Below are 26,937 nucleotides of genomic sequence, written 5' to 3'. Positions count from 1 at the left end.
TCTGCAGAGTCACAAACCCTCAAAGTACACCCTGTAGCGAGTAAAACTCTAACACAGAGAAGACCTGTCTATGCTGCCCCAGAACGCCTCGTTGGGGATTTCTCTTTTTCCATTGTTTACTTCTTGGGTATAGTGACGTATTTCGGGTATAGTGACAAAACGTAACGTCCGCGGAGCCATTACGTTTGGACCAATCCGCGGACTTCCTCACACACACACACACGGCGGGAAGTTGCAAGGCTCGCTGCTGCGAGGAGCGGGACACTGTGAGCTGGCTCACTGGTGTGGGGTCTGCGAGACACCGCGGAACTCAGCCTGAGCACACACACAAACTCCCAGCCAGGCTGCGGGTGTGTGTGTGTTTCGGGCTGGGTTTCGCTGTCTCGCAGACGGCTACTGGGCTCACGGGGGGGGGGGGGGCAGGAGCTCCAACAAGCCGTGTAGGACAGAGAGTGAATACACATACTATACAGAGATGCTGTCTGAGAAACCAATGTGAGTTTGGAAAATTGCACAATATAAATGTATTCTAGTATACCTCAACAATGGAATCATGATCAGTTTGAATGGCCATCACATGGGATGTTTAAATAATCAGTTGCATTCATTTCTTATGGCTCTATCTGCAGCTTTTCCGGAGTCATTTCTTATGATTACATTACATTACATTACATTGCATTTAGCTGACGCTTTTATCCAAAGCGACTTACAATAAGTGCATTCGACCAGGAAGATACAACCTTTAAGAAAACAGAATCATATAAGTACATCAGGTTTCATAGAGCCAAACATTTCAAGTGCTACTCAACTGGCTTTAGATAAGCCAGCCCTTTATTAGTATATAAGTGCTTTGTTAGTAATTCTATCGCTCGAAGTGGAGTCTAAAGAGATGAGTTTTCAGTTTGCGTCGGAAGATGTGTAAGCTATCTGCTGTCCTGATTTCAATGGGGAGCTCATTCCACCATTTTGGAGCCAGGATAGCAAACCCACGTGTTTTTGCTGACGGGAACTTGGGTCCCCCTCGCAGTGCGGGTGCAGCGAGCTGTTTGGCTGATGCAGAGCGGAGTGCACGTGCTGGGGTGTACGGTTTAACCATGTCCTGGATGTAGGAAGGGCCAGATCCATTCACAGCATGGTACGCAAGTACCAGTGTCTTGAAGTGGATTCTAGCAGTTACTGGAAGCCAGTGAAGGGAGCGGAGGAGCGGTGTGGTGTGGGAGAATTTGGGAAGGTTGAAGACCAGACGAGCCGCTGCATTCTGGATGAGCTGCAGAGGTCGGATGGCACATGCAGGTAGACCAGCCAGGAGGGAGTTGCAGTAGTCTAGGCGTGAGATGACGAGAGCCTGGACCAGAATCTGCGCTGATGTCTGGGTCAGCTGGGGACGTATCCTCCTGATGTTGTAAAGCGTGTATCTGCAGCAGCGGGTTGTAGCAGCGATGTTTGCAGTGAAGGACAATTTGTTATCTAGGACCACACCCAGATTCCTTGCAGTCTGAGTCGGGGAAACAACAGAGGTGCCGATGTTGATTGTTAGGTCAAGAGTGGGACAATCTTTTCCCGGAAGGAAGAGCAGTTCAGTCTTGTCAAGGTTGAGCTTGAGGTGATGAGCAGACATCCACCGAGAGATGTCTGCTAGGCAAGCAGAGATGCGTGCGACGACCTGGGTCTCTGAGCGGGGAAAGGACAGAATTAGTTGGGTGTCGTCAGCGTAGCAGTGGTATGATTACATTTTTCCACAAGCCAACAACAGCTTCAACAAAACTATTTCCCTCAAAGAACAAACCAAACCTGCCCTGTTGTCTCAAGAAACAAAGTGCAGAAGGAAACATCCATTGAAAGTCAGTGTGCTGCTCTGTGATGCTAGTTCAAGCAGATACTTGGCATCTCATCTCGGGTGCAAGTTCATCAATGTTTGGGGTCCGGCTCTGAGCTGAGGAGACCCTCAGGATTGAGTGAAGGTGTGCGTGCAATATACCGGCGGGCCAGATCTAATTAATAAATTATCCTGCGGGCCGAAATTAAATCCACCAAGGGCTTGATTTACCCCCCCAGGCCTTGAGTTTGACACATGTGGTTTACATCATACTCAGTATCTTAAATGATTGATCAACCGCTGTTATGAAACGAGCTCTCATTTGAAAGATCTGCCTCAAATAGCCAAAAAAATTAGTTAAAAAAAATGTGCATAAGCGTATGTGTGTTTATGTTAAAGTCAGGGCTAGGGATGGCTGCCCGTGTTCCTTGGTAGAAGTATGATTGAATAGAAATGTAATCCATGTTTAAGAGGACTGCTACATTAAATGTTATTTAGCTGAGACTTTGATCATACTTTTAAACTAACTCTTTCATTTCTGAGATGTTTTTGTGCAGTGTCATCATGATGCTGTCGGTGTGTGTGTTTGCTTTGTGTATCTGTGTTCATATTATCAAGATCAAATGGTTACATTTTTTACACGAAAAGGGAGGCTTCTTCTCTGGCATCCATAGAAAATCCCACAAAACAACAGACGAGAAACCGGCGCAGGTTAGAGACCAAAAAATAATAGCTTCATTCTTCTAAAAGAAACGACTCAAAAAAAGTCAATGTTCAAATTTTGACTTTTGACTTTTTCTTGTCCTCTGATATGACGTTTGGTGTTTCAGGACAGTCTGAGCGTTCACAGCGATCTGTCTGCCAGCAGCGACAGTCTGTCTGAAAGCAGCAACAAGGTGAGCAGCTTTGTGAAGGATCAGTTTACACACAGACGGTAGATTGTTCTGCTCAAAGGCCTCACATTGACCTGACCTCGACAAGAATACATCTTAACTGTGTGTGTGTGTGTGTGTGTGTGTGTGTGTGTGTGTGTGTGTGTGTGTGTGTGTGTGTGTGTGTGTGTGTGTGTGTGTGTGTGTGTGTGTGTGTGTGTGTGTGTGTGTGTGTGTGTGTGTGTGTGTGTGTGTGTGTGTGTGTGTGTGTGTGTGTGTGTGTGTGTGTGTGTGTGTGTGTGTGTGTGTGTGTGTGTGTGTGTGTGTGTGTGTGTGTGTGTGTGTGTGTGTGTGTGTGTGTTTCAGGAAAAAGGAGGAATATTCAGCGGGATGTTCAAGAAGTCTCCCAAACAAACAGACGTTGCTCAAACTGACGAGGTGATTTGGCTCAGAAACTTTTATAGTATGCTAATTAATTTCAACAAAACCATATCATTAGTTGAATCCCGTGGTCTGATAAACGTATTGAACCAGTTTATTTTGTCTTCTAGGACCGACAGTCTTTACATGACGATCTGTCGGGCAGTAGTGACAATCTGTCTGAAAAATCAAAAGTGAGTTTAGAAGTTTCGTGAAGTGACCGTATTTTATTTTATTCATTATTAAAATGATGTAGACATTTGACTCATGGTGTGAGTTAATTTGTCTGAATAGGAAAAAGGAGGGTTTTTCAGCGGGATGCTGCGAAAGTCTCCCAAGGTTTCTAGAGAGGGAACACCTGGACAGGTAACTGAAATGTATTTACTGAAATATGTAGCAGTCTGTTGCTGTAAAATCATTTCAGAATGGTATATAAACATAATAAATGTCCATGGCTGAAATCTAAATGACAGACAAGCTGCTAGGGCTGCTCGATTATGGCAAAAATCATAATCTCGATTATTTGGGTCAATATTTGTAATAGCGATTATTAAATGTGATTATTCATTGACTTTGAAAACATCCATTTATTAAAGAAAAAAAATGTGAACAGTATGTTTTTGACAGTTGATTATCCTGGACTTTAAGTATAATTCAACTGAAAAAAAAAAAAAAAGTATTAAAAAAAAAGAAAAATTATAAAAAGATAATCGTTTTATTTCGATTACGTTGTTTTCCTAATCGTTGCAAGCCATAATCGTAATCGCGATTAAAATACGATTAATTGAGCAGCCCTACAAGTTGCTTTTTATGTTTTACTTGTTTTAAACGTATTCTTTATTAGTTATTTTCTCACATTCCCCTTTGCATCCAACAGTACTCCAATGTAGATGAACAGTTTCTTTAACAAGGGGTCACAACATGTAGAAGGTCTCAAATCCCAAAAATTCAACATGAGAATATGAGCAACAAAATGTATAGAAATCAAATCAATAATAACACTGAGAACGTCAATAACACATAAAAGATGGGTTATATATAAGGTCATCCTACATATTACAATAATACAGTCCAATATACTGAGGAAAAATATCCATATACATACACTGTATACACGTACAAAAATCTATATCCCTATTTTAAAGAATATTCTATATTATATAGTTTTGGGGTGTCACACAGTCCAGTTCCTTTTTAATGCAGCCTGTATAATCCTTCCATTATTAATAGACAAGCTGCTTTTAAACGATTCCATACATAATAAACACATGTTGTGAACGTTCCTCTGATCTCCTGCATTAACCAGTTTTTGTAACCGGTTACATTGTCCCTGTCGGCACAGGTTGAGTAACATTTTTGTTGTGTTCAGGGTTCAGAGACGTTACACAGTGAGCTCTCTGCCAGCTCTGACAGCCTGTCGGAGAACAAGGTGAGTCTTCATCCTCAGATCCTCCCCTCAAACACACACTGAAACCAAATGAGTCACCAGGTAGTCACCACCAACATAAAGGCTAAATATCTGCTCTATAAAAAGTAGATAAGGAGCTTTGTTATTCTGAATGTAAAGGTCACCTATTGTACAAAATCCACTTGTTCATGTCTCTTCTACATCAACATGTGTCCCCTCTGTGGAAAGAGACTCTGAAAGTTTCAGGAACAAAGATTCTCTCTCTTTTTGTCCTGATCCATTTCTATAAAAACCTGTCTGAAGATGAGCTGATCAGATTTTGGCCACTTTATGATGTCATAACGATGTTTTGGCTTGTGTAACCATTAGCCAATCAGCAACCAAGGTAACCCCCCCCCCCACACACACACCTTATCACCTGAATCTCCTCCTAGAGCACCATTGTGTTCTTTGTAACCAAATCTCTCTCAGAGGGGCGTGGGGAGGGGCTCCTTATTTTCATCTAAAGTAACAGACAGAATCAGCACTTTAGAAACAGGGCTGAAACAGAGGGGATTATGGGTAATGCTGCAATGATCTGTTTGGTGTTTGGAGCCAAACACTTCAGAGACATGTTTTGTATATATCTGAGAGCTATAATATATTGATGAAAAACAGTATGATAGGGGACCTTTTATGGAACATAAGTGAGTTTGCTTTAACATGTTTTCTGCTTCCCTGTAGGAGAAAGGTGGTTTGTTCAGTGGACTCCTCAGAAAGACCCCCAAAACACCCGGAGAGGTACAGCTTCTCAAAGTCAAGGCAGCTTTCATGTAGACAAAGACAGTAAACGTCTTATTCTTATACAACTCTGGTTTATTGTACTTGATACATGGTTTCACTTCAACACTTGCTGTTGGTTTGTTTATTGTTTTTTATAATTTGCACACAAACCAGTCTGTGTGATTATAGATAAAGGCTTAGCTTTGAAAGTGTATGAAAATATACCTCTCCTCTTTATTTTCATTACAGTCCCATTTTATATCAATAAAATCCTGTCTTTATTTAGAAATAGAGAACTCCTCATCTCACTCGATGACAGACGTTAGAATATTTCTAACACTTTCTCACACGCTGAGCTGCTCACTGTTTCTGACAGTGTTCTTGTTTCAGGAGAATCTATCGGCACAGAAAGATCTTTCGGCGAGCAACGACAGCCTGTCTGAAGCGACCAACACTAAGGTCAGTTCGCTTGTACAAGTGGTCTCAGGCATCAGGGGAAATCTGTCTGCTGGGCTCCAGGAAATTAGTTAATGAATACAAAATGTTAGGGATCTTTATTTGCAGCCCTTCGTATGGCTCAAATCTAATGTGGCAATGAAATGTTCTCTACGGTGTACCTGTTTGTAATACTGATACATGGTGAATGGAAGAGGACTCAAGACATTGTTACAACATAAACACAAACAACCAAAACATGCTAAAGGGGAAATCACTCAAGAACACAGACAGTCCAGTTAAGATGTATTTACACTACGAGTTTACAAACTAATTAAAAGTATCTACAAATAATAAATACATCGACCAAGAGTGCATCTTATCGTATTACTGAATATGACTCGACAACAATGTATTTAATTTGTTCTTTTTATTTAATTTATTGTTTATTTTTATGTTGTTTACTGTATAAATGTACTATATATTTTTTTCTAAAACGCGTCCTTTCGTTCTGATTGGAGTTGTGTGTAATGATTTTTGTAAGTGATCCATATGCTCGATGTGTGGAACAGGTCATGTGAATATAAAGTTTATATGCATGTGTGTTTCAGGTGAAAGGCGGAGGTTTCAGTGGATTGTTCAAGAGGTCGTCCACACTTGAAGACAGTGCTGCTGCAGAGGAGGTGTCCCTTTTGATATAGTGCTGTTCCTGTTAGCTGTAAAAGATCACTGTTAGAAGTACAATTTACAAATGTCAGAAAGTGTAACAGCTTTTAATGTTGTGTTTGATTTTGTTTCTCAGGAAACACAATCAACAGACGATGAACTCACAGGCAGCAGTGAAGCTCTCAACACTAAGGTAAACCGATGAATGCTTAATTAAAAAAACAGTCCTGAATAACTTAAAGAGAGAGCATTCACTTTTTAACTGTATGTTTCAGGAAAAAGGAGGAATATTTAGTGGAATATTCAAGAAAACTCCTAAATCTGCAGAAGCGGCTCAACCTGAGGAGGTGAAATGTGTTACATGTTTTAATGAAATAAACACTTTATATTTTGTATTTAGAATTATGGAAGCATGCTTGGAAGTCTTTTATGATCACTTTAATATTGTTTGGTGACCAAAATGTGTTGAGAGTAAGAATGAACTAATGATACATTTCTGTTAAATTATTATTTTTCTGTCTTAGAATGATGGATTTTGTTTCTCTTTTTACATCAAAATCTGGCAAATGTTTCCCATTATTGTTAAAAAGTATGTGTATATTTGTCCAGAAGTATTTTATTTCTATTAATGTAAGTAATACAAACAGAAATATTTTGTAAAATGGGAAATTATTCGCGATCAGTAAAAAACCATAATTAAGGCAACTTTTATTTAGTATTCCCATATTTGATGAATTTGCTGACTTTTTGAAAACCCTGTACAGGACGAGTCTCCTGACAGCGATCTCTCCGCCAGCACTGAGAATTTATCTGGGAACAAACAGGTCAGAGAGTTACAAATCAACATCGATATTGACATGTTTAACTAAATGAAAGTTTACTTAATTAACTTCAACACATTTTTCTTGTACGTGTCATCAGGAGAAAGGTGGAAAGTTGTTCGGCGTTCTCCTTAAAAAGACTCCCAAAGCGTCCGGAGTGAAGGCAGAGACTCCGGTGAGTGTTTACTGAAAGTGAAATATATTTCTGCACCTCCAAAACTATTTCACAGTCTTCATAAAACATCAATGTCTGTGTTTCAGGAAGGAGAGGCTGAGAAAGAGCTGTCAGCCAGCAATGATGACCTGTCTGAGAATAACACACCTAAGGTGAGCAGTGTAATGCAAATCAAATCAAAACATATAAATCAAATGTCTTCATGTGAGCGTTCAATGACGACCAATCTTATGTTTTAGGAGAAAAATATTTTCAGCAACATGTTTAAGAAGCCACAGAAACCTGCAGAGGGCGCTGCAGCAGACAAGGTACTGTGAGTGGATTCATTCAGTTATGAAATGTCCTTTCAAGCAGGATGGAAAAATTCTAATTGACTTTTATTTATTTATTTATTCCTCGATTCTTTTTTGTGTTTGCTGACTTTTTGAAAATCCTTTACAGGACGAGTTGCTCGACAGCGATCTCTCCGCCAGCACTGAGAATTTATCTGGGAACAAACAGGTCAGAGAGTTAGAAATCTACATCAATATTGATATTCAAGATTCAAGATTCAATGATTTCAACCCATTTGCACGTGTTATTGGAAATACTTTATTTACTTCAACACATTTTTGTTATTCTTGTACGTGTCATCAGGAGAAAGGTGGAAAGTTGTTCGGCGTTCTCCTTAAAAAGACTCCCAAAGCGTCCGGAGTGAAGGCAGAGACTCTGGTGAGTGTTTACTGAAAGTGAAATATATTTTTGAACCTCGAAAAGATTCACCGTTTTCATAAAACATCAATGTCTGTGTTTCAGGAAGGAGAGGCTGAGAAAGAGCTGTCAGCGAGCAATGATGACCTGTCTGAGAATAACACACCTAAGGTGAGCAGTGTAATGCAAATCAAATCAAAACATGTAAATCAAATGTCTTCATGTGAGCGTTCAATGACGACCAATCTTATGTTTTAGGAGAAAAATATTTTCAGCAACATGTTTAAGAAGCCACAGAAACCTGCAGAGGGCGCTGCAGCAGACAAGGTACTGTGGTTTGATTCATTCAGTTATGAAATGGCCTTTCATGCAGGATGGAAAAATTCAAATGAACTTGCATTTAGTATTCCTTGATTATTTTTGCTGACTTTGTGAAAACCCTTTACAGGACGAGTTGCTCGACAGCGATCTCTCCGCCAGCACTGAGAATTTATCTGGGAACAAACAGGTCAGAGAGTTAGAAATCAACATCAATATTGATATTTTAACCCAAAAACTCATCTCTTTCGACTCCACTTCGAGCAATAACATGACTAACAAAGCACTTATATACTAACAAAGGACTGGCTTATCTAAAGCCAGTTGAGTAGCACTTGAAATGTTTGGCTCTATGAAACCTGATGTACTTATGATTCTGTTTTCTTCAAGTTTGTATCTTGTTGGTCGAATGCTCTTATTGTAAGTTGCTGTGGATAAAATAAATGTAATTTGTTATTGGAAATACTTTATTGTCTTCAACAAATTCTATTTATTCTTGTACGTTTCATCAGGAGAAAGGTGGAAAGTTGTTCGGCGGTCTCCTTAAAAAGCCTCCCAAAGCGTCCGGAGAGAAGGCAGAGACTCTGGTGAGTGTTTACTGAATTTGAAATACATTCTTTTACCCTTTAAACAATTACACAGTTTTCATAAAACATCAATGTCTGTGTTTCAGGAACGAGAGGCTGAGAAAGAGCTGTCAGCGAGCAATGATGACCTGTCTGAGAATAACACACCTAAGGTGAGCAGTGAAATGTGACAGAAGCTTAAAATAATGTCTACATACATTAAATAAAACGTGTTTACTGAAAACCTATTTTGTGTTTTAGGAGAAAAATATTTTTAGCAACATGTTTAAAAAGCCAGAGAAACCTGCAGAGGGCGCCGCAGCAGACAAGGTGCTGTGATTGGATTCATTCAGTCATTACATTTACTGTGAAGGACACGATAGATATTTCATTCACAGTTTTCTGGTTTGAATTCAGGAGCTGGAGGTGAACACAGAAAAACTGTTATCTGGTAGCTGTGAGAATCTGGAGGACACCCCCGCCCCAAAGGTACTTCATCCAGAAAAACAATTCAACATGAAATGAAACAAATGTGTTTTTGACTTTTATTTATTTTTGTATCTATGTTTTAGGAGAAAAAAGGAGGCCTGGCTGGCATCTTCAAACGATCAGGGAGCATCGACAACCTGTTTGACGAGGTCAGTGCTTTACTTTTAATAAGATTTTGAATGCAGTAACATTCCCTGTAACTAAATACTTGTATACCTAACCTCTTTTACTTCCCTGAGAGTTGCCAAAGACATGTCGTTGTACTTTGTATGATGACAATAAAGATATATTCTATTCTATTCTTTTACTACTTTGACTTTAGTATAATTCCTCCATACTTCTTCCACTGTCGAAAAAAAAGTAAACTGTATGCTTCGAAACATGGTTGGCAATCCCATTAATCAATCCTGTTTTCACTCGTCAGGAGAAAGGCGGGCTGTTCGGTGGTCTTCTTAAGAAAACCCCCAAAGCGTCTGGAGACGAGGCGACAGCAGAGGTGAGAGTTACTCTGTTAGCATCACCCTCTGTACACACTGTTATTATACCTATTGTAGGTAGGTAGGTAGGTAGGTAGGTAGGTAGGTAGGTAGGTAGGTAGGTAGGTAGGTAGGTAGGTAGGTGGGTAGGTAGGTAGGTAGGTAGGTAGGTAGATAGATAGATAGATAGATAGATAGATGGGTGGGTGGGTAGGTAGGTAGGTAGATTGGTAGGTAGGTAGGTAGATAGATGGGTAGGTACAGTAGGTAGGTAGGTAAGTAGGTAGGTAGATAGATAGATTGGTACAGTAGGTAGGTAGGTAGGTAGGTAGGTAGGTAGGTAGGTAGGTAGATAGATAGATAGATTGGTACAGTAGGTAGTTAGGTAGGTAGGTAGGTAGATAGATAGGTAGGTAGGTAGATGGGTAGGTAGATGGGTAGGTACAGTAGATAGGTAGGTAGATAGATAGGTAGGCAGATAGGTAGGTAAATAGTTAGGTAGATATGTAGATAGATAGATAGATAGGTAGGTACAGTAGGTAGGTAGGTAGGTAGGTAGAGTAGATAGGTAGGTACAGTAGATAGATAGATGGGTAGGTACAGTAGATAGGTAGATAGGTAGGTAGATTGATTGATAGGTAGGTAGATAGATAGGTAGGTACAGTAGATAGCTAGGTAGGTAGGTAGATGGGTAGGTAGATGGGTAGGTACAGTAGATAGGTAGATTGATTGATAGGTAGGCAGATAGGTAGGTAAATAGTTAGGTAGATATATAGATAGGTAGATAGATAGGTAGGTACAGTAGATAGATAGGTAGATAGGTAGGTAAATAGATAGGTAGGTAGATATATAGATAGGTAGGTACAGTAGATAGGTAGGTAGATTGATTGATAGGTAGGTAGATAGATAGGTAGGTACAGTAGATAGCTAGGTAGGTAGGTAGGTAGATAGATAGATAGGTAGGTAGGTAGGTAGGTAGGTAGATAGATTGGTACATTAGGTAGGTAGGTAGGTAGGTAGGTAGGTAGGTAGGTAGGTAGATAGATGGGTACTTTAATTATCCAAATTTTGGAAATGTTTGTGTTGGAGCAGCATCAAAAACACAAGGCAATGTACATAAAAGAAATGAAGACACAAGAAATAAACATGATAAACTGTCCTTTCCTCTCTTCTAGGACAAGGACGACCAGAAGGAGCTGTCCGCGAGTAATGACAGTCTGTTTGAAAACAACAACTCAAAGGTACTGTCAACCAAAAAAGAAATGTCCCCACTATAAAATATTTTAAATGGATTATTGAAATGCGCTACAACATGCAGTTTCCCATGTCAATTAGAAAATAACTGAATATGTATTAGCTAGTTTAGATGAATACGTTTATTTTGTAATCAGGTTGAGCTTAAGAATTGCTAGTGTTCACTTACTCAGTGTTTTTCTGTTTTCAGGAGAAAAATATTTTCAGTGGCATGTTTAAAAAGACTCCTAAACCATCAGAGGGGGCGACAACAGACGAGGTACAGCAGCCGCTCTACCTGCACATACATATCAACATTTATCACAACATTTGACTTTTTGTTTTATTCACTTGTTTTCCGGTTGTGTGCGTTCAGGAATTAAACGAAGATACGAAGTTATCAGACAGTTGTGAAAATCTCTTAGAAGCAAACAAAGCAAAGGTACAAAACACATCTTCTGTTTTCTTTGTTCTGCTGTTAATTATTATTTAAATATTAACATGAGCGTATTTCCTATGTTTCAGGAGAAGACAGGAGGACTGGCAGGGATCTTCAAGAAGTCTCCAAAACCGTCTCCACGCCTAGTCGCTGAGAAAGTAACCTAACAAACATGTTTTATTTATTTTTTATGTGATGTCCATTGTTTGTGGTTGTTTAGCGGCAGGTGTCTTGTTTTACCGGTATTCACAATTACTGTGATATTTTAAAACAATGAAATAGCATTTATTTCAATAATATAAATATGGTCATATCATGTAAACTCAGCGTTACAGACTCTCTCTTCTCTTCCCTATATTCATATTTTGAGCGTCATATATTTGACAAAAAGAGACAATAAATACACAAAATAACTAGTTAAGAAGTATAGTATTAATTATATATATTTTAAAGTATTTTTATCGCTATAATATTTTAATGGTGATTATTTTGCCCCAGTAAATCATGCAGAGAAATGTGTGAAATCCTTACTGTAAAATATTTAAAATAAATACCGTAATTTTCGGACTATAAGCCGCACCTGAATATAAACCGCAGCAGCGACATACCACTCTCGGTTCCACTTTTACTTTTGCGCGCTACCTGTCTCACTCTTTTCCGGCCTCCAGCTTTTCCTGCTGGAACCCGCCGCTTAAAGGTGGGGGTCCGCGGACCGGCCATAGAGCCCATAGAGTTAAAGGTGGTGGACTGTAACCTGTAACATCCATAGATTTAAGAGGTCCCCTAGTGGGCGCTAGCTGTAAAAATCCATAGATTAGCCGCACCGTTATATAAGCCGCAGCGTCGAAAAATGGGGAAAAAGGCGCGGCTTATAGTCCGAAAATTACGGTAAATGATTGAGGTAAATAACTTCCAGAAAGCTAAAACCAATACGTTTCTTTTTGTTTTTCAGGACCCTCTCAAGGACACAAGCGATCTTTACGGCAGCTGCGACAGCCTGCCCGGATACGGAGAGGTGAGAGTCTCAATGTCTGTGGACAAGATTAAAACAACACAGACGAGATCATTCAAAACTAATTATAACATTTTGCAGGATTCAAAGTTTCAGCCATGTAATTATAAGAAAAATACATTCAAATGTCTAAAAGAAATAACCACAAGAGATAGAACCAATGAGTAAGCACTTTGGTTTCTTCTCACAGATGGTTTCCACACAAAGGTTTGAGTGGTATTGACTTCCTGTTGTTGTTTATTTTGACTTTAAAGGATGACCTTTCAGCACTCGGTGAATTGTCCAACAGTAACGATAATCTTATTGAAACCACAAAGGTGAGTGTTGATGTAGAGTGTGTTACACAGGTTGATTGTATTTAAACATTTAAGACTTTTTTTTTTATCAAATTCATGTTTTATTTTTGTAACAGGAGAAAAAAGGAGGGTTCGCTGGAATCTTCAGGAGGACGCCCAAAACAATTGAACAACAGGTACGACGTTATCGGAGGCAATGATAGGCATCAAATACATGTATTTATTATATTCTGTTTAATTATAAAGGATCTCAAATGTGTACTTAAATACAATACTTGGCTAAATGCACATGTCTGGATATCTCTGTGTTCCTTTGCAGGACAGTGAGGACTTGGAGGCACCGACAGGAGGCCTCGGGCTGAGGCGCAGGAAAACCATCAAGAAGAAAAAAAGAGTGAGTTTTTGTTGTTCAATTGTTCAGCAAAACAACAACGGAAATCTATTATTATTAATATTACATCCATTCTGTAGCTGTGACAGAAAGGAGTGTTAGCAGCTATTCTTCTTCAGATTTTATATCATGAAGAGATTACTTTTATCTTGCTCTTAACTTTGATGTTTAAATTCATTTTCTCATTAACAAAACTTCTTTTCTTTTCTTGTTCTGTTCCTCAGGTTGTCTCGTTCAGAGTCAAGACAACTCGTCCCAAAATGTCAAAGTTGAATTTACAGGTATGTGTTCTAGTTACTCCTCAGTTATGACAATAGACTGTATGAAATAGGGCTGCACGATATATCGTGTTGTGACGATAATCGCGATATGGGCATGCGCAGGTCGTGCAATTTGATTTATTTACTTATTTTTATTTATTTTTTTAGGACTTGCGATATTAAGTAGGCAAATTGACTCAAACACGTCATGTTATAATTATTTTGCTGCTTGCTACAAAAGGAAAACTCGCGCGGCTCTCATGTCAGGGGTACTTGAGTGAGTGACAGCAAACCACCAATCATGTGAGGGCGACTGTGGCTGTGAGGGAGTGTGGTCGTCTTTCAACCAGAAGGTTGTGGGTTCGATCCCAGCCCATGCAGTCAACATGTCGATGTATCCTTCGGCAAGATACTTAACCCTGAGTTGCTCCAACGGTGTGTGAATGTGTGTGAATGTTAGGTCCTAGAGTAAGGTACACTGCTCTGTATGAATGGGTGAATGACATGTAGTATGTAAAGCGCTTTGAGGGGTCTTAAAGACTGGATAAAGCGCTATATAAGTACAGTCCATTTACCATTTTACCATTTATCACAATCAAATCTCCAAAGCAAACGGACCCGGTGATTAAAGGTAAAAACACTGAATAAAGTCGTTTCATGTGTTTCTCCAGTTCGGCGCTGCTAACCGAGCGAGCTCAGCTTGTTGCTCTGATAACTTAAGACCCAGACGTCCGTGACTAAAATCCTTCATCCGGTTAAAGATAGTTAAAAAAATACCAATTGTATTTCATTAAAGTTCAAACAAGGGGTGGTTTGCGGACAAAGAAAAACTGTCTTTTCTTCAATTCCTGTATTTTTTTCATATCACAATATATATCGCAGGGCGGGAAAAAAAATTGCGATGTCAGTTTTTTCCGATATCGTGCAGCCCTGTATGAAATATGGAATATTCACCAAAGACAGATCTGAAACTTTGTGCAATAAAGAAACATGTTGGAAATGTTTTCCATTTATAAAACAAATTCTGGCCATTTAAATTCTTTTTAAAGCTGTTTTTGATAACTTACACATTTTCCGTGGATCAGTCCATGAGGTCATTAGAATGTTCCCCAGTTATTTTCGGCACAGAAGTTTTTTTAAATTAATGTGTTTTCAAGTTGTTCAATTTGACAGAGTTTTTCCTCCACAGGGTTCAGACAAGATGGCTGATATTCAGGAAGTTGTTGAGATGCAGGATCTGAACCCAGCACAGGTCAGCATGATGATATTATTAAAACGATAGGTGTCTGTGTGATGCTAACAGACACACAGAGGGGATGTTGGAGAGAGTATTAACAGACATACAGAGGGGAAGTTGGAGAGAGTATTAACAGACAAACTCTTTAAACTGAGTTTTGTGAAAGTCTTGTTGTGTTTGTTTTGTATAGGACAGCACTGTGGACGTGCAGAATGTGGAGATGGCAGCTTATCCCACTGGAGAACACCCTCTGGAAACTGAGCCGGTGTGTTTCAGAGTCTTTCTCTCCTTTTGGTTTGGTTTACTCGGTCTGGCCTTTTATTTAGCATAATCTTTACTTTACTTTAATGTGTATATTCATGTATGGTGCCACAAATCGAGATCCACCGATACCAAATTCTGTGCAATAAAAAACTATCATCGGCACATGTGAACATTTTGACCGGCACAAAAAGGTTCATCTGTGATTTGTTTTGTTGACAAATGTCTCTTTTTTCAGGAAAGTGATGAATTGACGCTGTGGTGGAACACAGTAAAAGGTCAGTTTGTTCATTACTTTAGTTTCTGTTTGTTTCGCGAGTCAACAGGAGAAAACCACTGATTCATGTTTACACAAAAAGAATGTTGCATTATTATTAAATCATTCAAAATAAGATTAGAGAAATCAGCACAGAACATCAGTAACAAAAAACTGTGTCATGTATTTTCTCCATGTACTAACTGATATTTCTCTGCTGTGGCTCACAGGCTGGGCAGAGTGGAACGAGAACTCTAACTTACAGGAGCAAGATGAGGAAATGTAAGTTCATTTTTGGGACTTCAATACATTTTCATTCAAATGTAATATTTATCACATCTATAGAAAGCACTGTCACTATTGCCAGGAAGCTCAATGACTCATAAAAGTCAAGAGACAGCTTGAACTAACTAACAAAAGATGAGTCAACCCGAACTAACCAACTTGAACCCATCATCAATTGCCTGCTGCTTCTCCAGGTGCAGGTCGAGTTGATCAAAAATGTTTTAATGAGGAGTATTGTTGTGCTCTGCTGGGTTAAAAGAAAGGGAATGATAATGAATCATTCTAGGTGACATTGACCAGCTGGTTTACAGAATCAGAATCAGGTTTATTGCCAGGTAGGTTGATGCGTACGAGGAATTTGACTTGGTGCTCTGGTGCTTACTTTAATTACTTTAGCTGGTATGATTGTGAAATTGTTAATAAAGGGCTTTCTTTAGAAGTAGGGTTGAATGAATCATTATTGTCCAATATTTGTCAAAGTTTGGTGTAGTACATATTTATCTTTGACCACCTGCACATTTCCCTTTGGACACCTTCACATAGGAAAATGCAATTTCTTAGACACAAAAGCTTCTAAATGTATCTAGTGCACCATACTTTTAGTTCAGGGGTGTCCGAAACTGCGGTCCGGGGGCCAAATGCGACCCGCGGACCATTTTGAATCGGCCCTCAGCAAATTCAAAAAGTATAATGGAAGTAGGGCTGCTCGATTTGGGGAAATAGTCTAATTGCGATTTTTCTGACAGATATTGCGATTCGATTTGCGATATTTGTTTTTAAGCGACCCGACGGAAGTTTATTGTAAAATGCGGCCATATCTCCGGCTAGGAAGGTCGTACAGTATCAACGTGCTCCCGTCCCGAAACATTTTCTAACAAACCTTAGTTGATAAGAAAAAGCCCATTAACTTTTTAACATGACCAGTTTGAAATAGACCCTTCATATCTCCCCTTATTATAATCACTCTGAGGCTAAGGTCTAATTTAGCTATTGTGCTAATTTATAACTTAACTTACGAGGCAATAGACCCCACCTCTAGTGAGCGGCCCAGCCCTTCGTGTATCTTTCTGTATGTGGCCCTCGGTGAAAAAAGTTTGGACACGCCCCCCCTGTCTTAGACATACAAGCTTCTAAATGTACCTTCACCCGGTGCAGCATACCTTTTAGTTTCAAGCCTCCCCCTCATGTCTCTGTGCAGGATGATGGAGCAGGCGGCTGATCGAGTCTACATGGCCGCCCGTCTGTTCGTGCGTCTTTTCAACAAGCGAGGGGCGTCCTTACAGCATCGAATCCTGGAGCTGATGGCTCTGGCCGACGCTGCGGATGAATTCCACAAGAAGACGGTGCAGGCTGCGGTGGGGGGGGGCGTGGCCAGTGTGGCGGGCAGCATCGCAACGATCACTGGCCTCATCCTGGCTCCTTTCACTATGGGCGCCTCTATTATCGTGACGGCGGTGGGGATCGCCGTGGCGACGGCCGGCAGCATCACCTCGGCAACAGCCAACATCACGGACACAGTTCACTCCAACATGGACCGGAAGAATCTGGAGAAAATGATCCAGGGATACCAGGAGGAGATAAAGGACATCAGGGAGTGCATGGAGTTCGTGCAGGTGAGGACATGTTTGAGATTTAGTGGTTTGTAAGTCCTTAAAGAAACGTTCCGCTTGTCTCTCTTCTTCTCTGGTTGTCAGAGAATACACGTAGAGCAGCAAGGGTCATACTGTCATATATCTCTTTAATGTGTATGTCTTTATGTAAAAAGACTCCCAAGTAGCAACATTTATAAAAGCCTAAAACATGTTTTATACAAGACTTTAAGTACTTTGAGTTCAACATGAGAAGAGTTTAAGTTATACCAACAGGTGTGTGTTAGCTTTGTTAATGAACTACACATGAAGATAGTTTAGTTAGCCGGTACATTCATTTCATATTACTAGTTATGGAAATAAATTAACTTAAAGATTAAAATGTGAGTGATGGTGCCTTTGTGTAACATACTGAAAAGGTTATTAACCAAATAAAGTGTTGTTGGAATAAGATTATTAGCCGTTGCCAAAATGAGAGAAGAGACACACACTCTACGTTGTTTTGTCTAAGGATGTTTTCTCCGGATCACATGCACTATTTTTCCCAGAAATTCTTTCCAAAATCTGGTTCTTTCATTCAGGATAAATACTTTTGTCATCCTGTAGTTTTTGAGTAGTACATCATTAACTCTTCCACATTACGATTATAGATTTAATCCAACCAAATGTTCCTTTGTTGAAGTAACATATTAGGAATCAGCCGTTTACCTGTGAGTCTTTCTTCCATGTTGAAATGTGATATTATTGATGACATTGTTGTTTTCCAAAATATTACAGCATAATCTAACAAATATAAAAGAATAACACCAGATATTTGAAATGAGAGTAACTTTAACCCTAGTTTTGTTTTTTGAATGTATTTATGCTGAATTCTAAGAAAAAAGCTGTGTGATGCCAGTGAGCAATAGCTCTTAAAAATCACAGAAAGAACTTCAACCTTCGTAGTGTCCCTTAAAACCTGTTAAGCCCCAGGCACCGGCAACATCTTGCAAGAAACAGCGTCTGGGCTTCTTAACATTTAATAAACTATGAATGTGTCTTACCCACCTAACGGGAAGAAACTCGGCTAACCATTTTTACCGAAACAAAACACAAGTCTCACAAGAAGTGTCTAAATGAGCCCTGAGCGAAAAAATGCTAACACACTTTATTACTTATCGGATCTGCACAAACAAGATATCAGCTAGCAAGCTGAGATTCCACAGATTCTAGATGTATAAGTATCATCACTGAGCGATCAAAACTCGCGGTATGGGAAGCGAACCCACACATCACACGACGTAGCTTTAGGTAGCAGCAACGGCACATTTCTTACCTTTGCTGTTATTCTGATCAAAAGTTGTGTTCAATGGCATTAAAATGATAAAAACGCTGCTGAAGGTTAATCCAATGAGTCTGTGTCACTTTGAGATGATTACTGATAATCCATCAGCATTCAAGGTGCTTTTCACTATAAGTAATGTTTTATTTTTGGACGGACACTATCATTTACAGTTCACTATGTTCAATCTGAATTTACTTTAAAATTAAAAAAATCTATATTGATTCTGATTCTTCTACGTCCAACTCACAGGTTTATCCTTGCTTAAAGAAACAACATTATTAATGTACCCCTTTTAGAAGTGAAGATATAGTCATTTGTTCTGGGAATGTCATTTTCGAGCCTGAGACCTGGAAAACAGGCTCGGGGCTTAACAGGTTAACATTTATTTTTTGAATAATATCTTTTCTGACACGGTTCTCACTTTCCTTTCTTGTCTGTGTTCCTTCGTAGGCCGGTATGGCCACCCTGCAGGAGTGGGACTTTGAGAAATACTCCCAGAGCGCTGCGAAGAAGGCGATGAACCACAACCTGAAGCACGTGATGAAGGAGGGCGGCCGCGCGGGGAAGGCTCTGATGATCAACACGGATAAACTCATCAGCACCGTGCAGGTTCTGGGCGTGGCAGGCGGAGCCGCTAAAGCCGCGCAGGCCATCAGCGTCACCACGGGCGTCATGTCGGGTCTCTTCCTCGCTCTGGACGTCTTCTTCCTCGCCAAAGACTCTCACGAGCTCCGCAAGGGCGCCAAAACTAAATTTGCCACCAAAATCAGGGACGTGTGCAAAGAACTACAAGATGGCCTCCTGGATCTGAACAAGGTGAAGACGCAGCTGCAGAAAACCATGGACGGCATCGAGGTGGAGGAGTTCGAGGAGATCGTGGAGGTGGAGGAAGAGGTGGACGACGATTTAGAGTCTGATCCCAAGAAGCTGGCGGAGCTGGAGCAGGAGCTGGACCTCATGGAGGAGAAGATGGACAAGAAGGTGGAGGAGCAGAAGAAGATTAAAGAGGTGGAGAAGGAAAGTGTGAACAAGGAGAAAAAGGAGGAGAAGAGAGTGAGCGAAAAAGGAGAGGGAATTAAGAACAAAGAGGAAATAGAGGAAGAAATGAGAAAAAGGGATGCCGTGACGGAGAAGGAGAGCACGAAGGGAAAAGGTGACGGAGAAAGCAAGATGGGGAAGATTTCTGCTGAGGCAAAGGAGCAGAAAGTGGAGAGCGTCAAAGCGACTCGAGAGGAGGTTTTGAAAGAACAGCCACAGAAAGGGAAGAAGAAAGACAAAGAAGCGGAGAACCGAATCACAGCCGGTAGAGAAAAGCCTGAGAGCAAGCGAGATCAGACCAGAGAGGACAAAAGTGTGAATAAAAAGACGGAGGAGAAAAATACAGCTGGGAAAGAACAGGAGGAGATGAAGGGCAGATCAGGTGAGAGGGTAAACCCGGAGAGAGAGAGTAAGAGGAGCGGCAGAGAGACGGGGGAGAGTGGGAGGGGCGAGAAAGATCGATCCCACCGGAGCGAGAGAGGGAGCAAACACGAAACTTTAGATATCGATAAGGAGAGGAAACAGAGCGAGAGGTCGGGGAGCTGGAGGGAGAAGGAGAGAGGAGGGAAGGACTGGAGGGCTGAGGCGGCGAAAGGGAGAGAAGGAGGCGAGTCTGAGAGAGGGACGGGAAGGGAGGAACATGGAAACGTGAGGAAGGAGTCTCGTAGAAGTCAGGAAGGGGCGTCGAGGAGGGAGGAGAGGAGTGGAGGGAAGGAGACTCCTCACGATGAGACACGAGTGAGGAGGTTTGAGAGAGCAGGAGGTGAGGAGGAGGGGGAGGGGGAGGGGGGGAAGGGAACGAGGAGAGAGGAGGGAGAGAGGAGAGGCCACAGAGGGTCCAGACCTCGATCCAAAGCGATGCTGGAGGACGGCCTCAATATCTAAATAGTTTACCTGTGGCGTTTCTTTATATTAATACGCACATTATCAAATAAAACCACTTGTGCCAAAATATTAGTTTAGTTTAGAGAATGGGAAAATGCTAAATGAGTTCCTGTTGGACTTAAGTCTTGAAATGTTAAAAATGTATAGTTTCTGATTTGCAACGATCTTGTCTTTTCTTCACATTTCATGAGACTCACATAAAATATCATGACGTCTAAAGAAAAAAGTGACGTTCCAGAAGACTAGATAATAGTGTAACAAAGGATTCAGTCATGGGATCAAGTGGTTTAAAGGTTCAGTTTGGGAAAGTCCAATTTAAAACGAATTTAAATCGCCAAAGACAAGTTTTCCTGCCAAAAAGTGAAACATCAATGAGTCATGGAGTCATGCTGGCTCAGATATCAAGCTTCAGGTTTGTAAGGTTTAGAGTTTTATCTAAGTATGTTTTTATATCTTGGATTTCTCTCTCTCCAGTTCCCCGTTAATATTGCAGGAGAACATGATGTCATTTGTTTGACCAGTTATTTCCAATGTAAGACCATGTTCTTCTCAGAAAACTGAGGAATAAAGCAGATTGAATTCATAACAATCACGTTGACATGTTGTAAACGTCCTAAAGGAAAGCCAACATTAGCTTCAGCTGAACGTGCAGCTTGTCTCAAAGTACATTTGGGCATGTCAACATGAATGTGATATACGCATGTACAGTGTTAAGGTCGACTGGGACTAAAGTCTGATCCCATCTTTTAATCACTGGAAATGTAGTGAACTGTTCTGGGTTCACTTAAACACCGATTCATCAAACGTTTGGGTTTAGCTTCTGTAAAGAAAGTGAAGACCCTGTATGTAGACATTTTACGTGATTATGACCGCTTTACTTTTGAATTTTCTGATATTGTGTTGAGAGAAAACTTCAGGGCCAAAAAGCTGCATTTATGGATGTTACCACTACATTTTCAAATCTACAATAGGAGTTATAACTTCCTCTAATTCTTTTTTACTACCTAAAGCTGATGCTCGTTTTATAAAAATATTTGTTGCCATGGCATCCGAATAGAAATGCAACATCTGACCTCGCTGCCAATTATGTCAGATACACTACAGTGGAGATGCTGCTACTATTATGATAATGACTTCTGTATCTATGTTGTGAATCACATTTATATTTTAGTCCTCAACGTGTGTTTCTGAAACACGGTGTCTGTTCATTTCTATAGTTCTGGTGTTTCAGGGATAACTTTTTTGGGACTCTTTAAGTCTATAATGTGCCTTTTTGTGGTGTTTTTTAAACCGGAGAAACACAGGAATTATGTCTAACTGTTCCTGGGTGTCAAATAATTTGTTGTCTTTCTTTAAATCCAGTTAAGACAATGTTGACCGATGCACTTTAACCTGACTCCTTCATGTCAGGTTTGCTGTATTTCATGTCACTTCTTGATGTATTACTGTGTGTCTGTATTCATCAGCGGTGTCTTCTGTCATCTCGTATTCGTATATGTTCACTGTATGTATTTTATATGGGTAAATATTTTCTATGGTGCTGGTTTCTTACAGAACAAATAAATTATTACTGTACACGTATTGGATTGTGAAACTGAACAACACTTTTATTTCCTCATTCCTTCACACGACTGACGAGACGTTTTTTTATCTGATGACACATTTACACAAACCGTTTAATAAGTCAACAATTTCACAAACAAAGGACATAGGATGCTAATTTATCTTGGAAGAAAAAATAAACTAATAAAAAAGACTGGATTTTGGATATTTAAACATCGAAGAGATTCATTAGGGGTGCTGTGGTGCTGTGGGTAACAGTCACCACTGGGCGGGACAGAGAGCTGAAGCACGAGTTAAACAAATACATTGTCTGTGTATTCTTTATTCTAAACTCTCTACCTGTTGGATTTGAGTGTTGCAAGAAATATTACAGTATAACAAGTACTTTTTTTTACATTTTCCGATAAAACTACAGTATTAAAAGCACTGGTAAACAAATGTATTTTTACATCAAGTACTTTGTTAACATTTTGAAAAGCCCTTTTTAAATTAGGATGGGTATAAATACTAATAAGGAGAAAATACATTCAAATGTATGAGGCCCATTTTGACTTACAGTAAACAAAATAAAAATCTATAAATAGCTCAATAAAAACTAGTGAGTTCATTTCTCTTATTAAGATAAGATAAGAAGTACTTTATTGATCCCCAGTTGGGAAATGTTTGTGTTGCAGCAGCATAAAAAGACATGGCATTGTACAAAAGAATTAAAATAAACATTTAAAAATGTCAACATCTCAATAGCAATAAAATAGAAATAAAAAAAAGTAGAATACATATACATGTTGAAAAACGTTTTTAGTTTTTCTTTTGAAATCGTTTTTAGTGCTGATTAATAATAATTGGCTCTCAGTAAAAATAATCTTAAAGCCTTGATGAGTTTACTCTGGGTGTGCATGTTGTATTTAATGTCCTATTCTGCTCTTACTGTAACGGAAACCATTAAGAGGCATGTTTAATAAATCTCATTACAATACATTTCTTCAAAGAAGAATTCCTGACTCCTTAACACCAACATGGTTAACAAGTCAATGAACAGAAAAGTAGCAAAGGAACAGGATCAACATGTACTGTGTTTGAGTGGTGGCTGTGTTTAACTAAGGAGGTGCTGATACAAAATATTGATATAACCAACATTTACAGCAATCTGACACCCTCATCAGCACCCCCCACCTCCCCTCCTGGCTCCACCCCTTCACCTCACAGCCCCTGTCCCACTTCTCCCCTGTGACCCCCATGCAACTGTCCGACTTCATGACTGGAGTGAACTCCACCTGCACACTTGACCCAATGCCCTCCAAATGTGTTAAAGAGAGCCTCCCTGCCATCTCCCAGCTCATCGCCACCATCATTAACTCCTCCCTCAGATCTGTTTTGGGCCGTTTGGAGCATTTTCACTGAAGTTATGAGAAAACCGTGTTTCATGGTGAGCATTGTGTTGCCATGGCAACGGCATTTGAAGAAATCTCAAAACTGTCCCGTAGATGTCTTCACGGCTGGACTGTTAGCACACATGTGAAGTTTGAGCCCTTTTTGAACATTTTCATAGGAGTTATAGCGACATCGTCTTTTATGGCGAGGGATGCGTTTCCATGGAAACGGCATATGATGACACCCCATAATTGACGTATAGCTGTTGAGGGCAGGACCATTAACCTTTATCTGAAGCCTGCTGCTCTGAGCATGTCAGTTGGAGTGATGACATCATCGTGTTCCATGACACAGGTGTTTTTGAGCTAACGAGGTGTGCAGAGATCAAAGGTTTCCATTGTTCTGAATGAGAGATAAACCTGTTACACGTGAACGTTTTGTTGAAAAACCGTAATGGATATCAGTGACATTTCAAAGCCTGAAGCATCTCAAGGACCTTGAGTATCTGAAGTGTGGTTTTTGTGTACTTTCGGGTCAATAATGTGGCCTTTTTGGCAGTTTAACTAAAGGTGTAAGGCTGCTGCTGTGAGGAAATATCAGCCTGAAATTACAAAGGGCTTTAATGGAGACATGTTGAAAGTTTTTGTCACTTCATGCCCTCAAGAGGCACTTTGTTTAATTTTTTTGCTTCATTTTTTTTTCATTTTTCAAGCTACGAGATGTTTTCCTACGTTTGTCATGAAAAATTATGTCTCAGGAATGTAGGGTTTGGGAACTATGGCAGGTTTAAAAAAAAAATATGAAGGCGAATTTCAAACTGTCCCCCACTCTAACTCTGACGTCACACACTCTGCCTGAACGAGCTGTGCAATGTTAAAGTTCAAATGTTAAAAATGTAATGAATTATAGGCTATATCTCGGGAATTATGAAAGTTATGAACCGTAACATGAGAAAAGTAATAGCAATCGATTCCCGACCGAGCTGAACGTTTTGATGTTTGAACGGAGTTTCTGCGATGTGGAATGTGGGAGAAGAAGAATAACAGGCGGAATAATAAAGAATTTTGTGCGTAGAAGAACAGATAGTTGGAATGTTGTTAACAGCATTCCAACTATCTGTTCTTCTACGCACAAAATGAAAAGAAGGGATAGGCAGTCTCTGGAATATTTTTCCATTAGCTCAGTTCATATCTTACTCAATAGTCATCTCACAGAATGAGGAACACTTTCAGCTTATAGTAATAAGACACAGAGGAAGAATCTTTTGGAATAACAAAGCGGGACAGACTCTATTGTCTGTGTGTTTATGTTAGTGTGATCAGTGTCCTCTGCTCTGAAACTGAGCTGCATATATAGGTCATGTACTCTTTCATAGAGGAATGGTAAACATCTGCAGAAAAAATATTTTAAGACACTTTTATTTGCTTTAAAGATATCAAAGTCAAGAAGCCAAACTACTTAAAGAGGCCCTACTTTGCTTTTGGTCGGTTTTCCCTTCTATGTGTTCGATTGATTTTTGTTCATGGTCTACAACGACTACATTGGACTCCTTTGTTTACTTCAGTGACATCCCTATGTAACACTCGCTCCAATTTATTATACGTGATGGGCTAAGGGGGGCGGGACATCTCTAAGCGGTTGACCAATCACAACAGAGCCTGCCAGCTAACCAATCAGAGCAGACTGGGCTCTGGTTTCAGACAGAGGGTGAAAAGAGGTGCTGCTGCACAGGCAGTATGAGAACAATAAAGAGCTTTTTGAACATTAAAGCGTGGAGACATGTCCCAGGAGAGACACTACATACGGATATGAACCTGAAGTGGAAGATCTCTACATTTTTCAAAGATGTAGGTGGGATTTTACATGAATCAATTGTATTTGTTAACACCTTAACTGCCAGCTAAAAGCAGCTGTACCACACATCTTAAAGGAAACACTGTAATATTTGTTTAATGTTGCAATTTATAAGAATGTCATCCACTTGGCTGCATTACAACTCTAATGTGCGTGACAACGGCTTAGTTTAACTTTAAACCCTCATCAAACAGACTGCAGACTGTTAAGGGTTTTCTGTCCTCATCGATCTTCCCTCAGTGTGTCTGTTTATCCTGTAGCTCTTGAGTAACAACACACCTTGCAGTAGGCATACACCCTGCAGGTTGATCAGAGCAAAGAGAGGCAAAACAACCAAGAAAGAAAGAGAGAGTGCAAAGTACCAACTTTACAACCAGGGAGGCATTTCCCCTTAAGAAATAACACATTGAGAGATCAATGTTCATTCACAGTTGATCAGTGATAACTACTGAGGGTTTCAAATTCAAAAGGAGTTTCTACTGTAACCATCCACAATACCAGGGATTAATGGGCCCACATTTGAATGGAGCTTAAAACTCCAAATATTGAAACCAATGACAAACCTTTCCCCTCCACCTGTTCGTGTTTAGTTCTTCAAATGTTATCGTACCAACTGAGAAGGAGAGGATCAGATCAGGTGTATTTAGTTTGAGGATTTAAGGACTTGAAGGGGCTGATTCACACAATGTATTCACACACAGACTTGTAAAGAGTAAAGTAAGTCAAATATATCACTATTTACATCAAACTAAAGGGTTCAGTAAATCTGTCAAATATTACTCACACGTTATTATTCTCACAAAACTGTTCCTTTCAGTGCTGTCAAACTGAATTAAGAAAGAAAATATATTTTATTATAATCAAGCTAAACATAAACATGTGCTTACTGTCTATTATTGTGAGGGCGTTACTTATAATAAAGCCAAGAGAATCAGGTACAAATATGAACTTCTAGTAAAAGAGACATTAGTTTCTTTCCATAAAATGTTTTAATTTACATTAGCAGGTGTTACTCAGTCCGTTTATACACTTTATCGTTAGTCTTTTGGGAGGAACAACGCTAGATGCTTTCATTACAATACTGGAGAAGCTGTGTTTCACTTTGACATTTAGTTTGAACCCATAAGGACCCACTTTGACACGGGTGTCCCATTAACTTTAAATGTTCTGCCTTATACAGCTTTAGCCTTTATTTTCAGCCTGTCCTCCCACAAAAAACGACCATATAGGTTGATTGTTCAGCAGCATACTACGAGCCAGAGTCACGTTTTAAAGTGTAGCACCTCTAGTGGTCGTGTAAGAAACAACATGCTCCCGTTGATTGCAAACGCTCCGGAGATTCTTTTATTCACAAATCCTAAATTGTGGAATAGTTTGGCCATTAAAATGCTTTTTTATTAGATTTCTAGCGAGAAGTGTATATTGTACCTTTAAAATCTACGTCCAGTCGATATGTAGGATCTATAGTTTGATAGATATTACGAAAATGATTCGAGGTCCCGCCAGGAGAACGTGTATATACTACGTCTTTACGCAGCCTCCATGTAAAGTCGCGTCAACCCTCGGGGTGAAAACTCGAGGTGAAAACAAATCGTTTTTTCGGAGTTTAGACACTACAGAGTTTCCGAAGACACTACACTACCCAGAATCCTCAGCTATCATTTGGGACTACAACATCCGCTTTGCTTTACAAACCCCATGATTAGTCCTCAAGCTCTGTGATTGGATG

General features: G+C 39.9%; 1 protein-coding gene across 1 annotated transcript in view; it reads left to right on the top strand.

The window, feature by feature from the left end:
- LOC307019952 (uncharacterized protein) overlaps positions 1-20,420 on the top strand; it is a gene marked incomplete at its 3' end in the record, with an annotated part of 29,423 nt that extends 9,003 nt beyond the window's left edge. Inside the window, exons 15-55 of the mRNA XM_079651048.1 lie at positions 2,465-2,527; positions 2,647-2,712; positions 3,055-3,126; positions 3,240-3,302; positions 3,403-3,474; positions 4,478-4,537; positions 5,240-5,296; positions 5,669-5,737; positions 6,325-6,396; positions 6,516-6,572; positions 6,655-6,726; positions 7,144-7,203; positions 7,301-7,375; positions 7,462-7,527; positions 7,615-7,683; positions 7,817-7,876; positions 8,012-8,086; positions 8,171-8,236; positions 8,324-8,392; positions 8,514-8,573; positions 8,896-8,970; positions 9,057-9,122; positions 9,211-9,279; positions 9,367-9,438; positions 9,522-9,587; positions 9,863-9,934; positions 11,090-11,155; positions 11,359-11,427; positions 11,524-11,589; positions 11,673-11,744; positions 12,539-12,601; positions 12,853-12,915; positions 13,011-13,070; positions 13,214-13,288; positions 13,510-13,566; positions 14,735-14,797; positions 14,973-15,047; positions 15,282-15,321; positions 15,530-15,581; positions 16,783-17,197; positions 18,948-20,420. Of these exons, the coding sequence (XP_079507174.1) occupies positions 2,465-2,527; positions 2,647-2,712; positions 3,055-3,126; positions 3,240-3,302; positions 3,403-3,474; positions 4,478-4,537; positions 5,240-5,296; positions 5,669-5,737; positions 6,325-6,396; positions 6,516-6,572; positions 6,655-6,726; positions 7,144-7,203; positions 7,301-7,375; positions 7,462-7,527; positions 7,615-7,683; positions 7,817-7,876; positions 8,012-8,086; positions 8,171-8,236; positions 8,324-8,392; positions 8,514-8,573; positions 8,896-8,970; positions 9,057-9,122; positions 9,211-9,279; positions 9,367-9,438; positions 9,522-9,587; positions 9,863-9,934; positions 11,090-11,155; positions 11,359-11,427; positions 11,524-11,589; positions 11,673-11,744; positions 12,539-12,601; positions 12,853-12,915; positions 13,011-13,070; positions 13,214-13,288; positions 13,510-13,566; positions 14,735-14,797; positions 14,973-15,047; positions 15,282-15,321; positions 15,530-15,581; positions 16,783-17,197; positions 18,948-20,420 (4,452 nt within the window). The remainder of the gene's footprint in view (positions 1-2,464; positions 2,528-2,646; positions 2,713-3,054; positions 3,127-3,239; positions 3,303-3,402; positions 3,475-4,477; positions 4,538-5,239; positions 5,297-5,668; positions 5,738-6,324; positions 6,397-6,515; positions 6,573-6,654; positions 6,727-7,143; positions 7,204-7,300; positions 7,376-7,461; positions 7,528-7,614; positions 7,684-7,816; positions 7,877-8,011; positions 8,087-8,170; positions 8,237-8,323; positions 8,393-8,513; positions 8,574-8,895; positions 8,971-9,056; positions 9,123-9,210; positions 9,280-9,366; positions 9,439-9,521; positions 9,588-9,862; positions 9,935-11,089; positions 11,156-11,358; positions 11,428-11,523; positions 11,590-11,672; positions 11,745-12,538; positions 12,602-12,852; positions 12,916-13,010; positions 13,071-13,213; positions 13,289-13,509; positions 13,567-14,734; positions 14,798-14,972; positions 15,048-15,281; positions 15,322-15,529; positions 15,582-16,782; positions 17,198-18,947) is intronic.
- Between the last annotated feature and the right edge of the window lie 6,517 nt (positions 20,421-26,937).

This window comes from Notothenia rossii, assembly GCF_949606895.1.
Source record: "Notothenia rossii genome assembly, chromosome: 9".
NCBI classification, from domain to species: domain Eukaryota; kingdom Metazoa; phylum Chordata; class Actinopteri; order Perciformes; family Nototheniidae; genus Notothenia; species Notothenia rossii.
The sequence above is the reverse complement of the archived record's forward strand: the minus strand, read 5'-3'. Positions and strand labels throughout refer to the sequence as shown.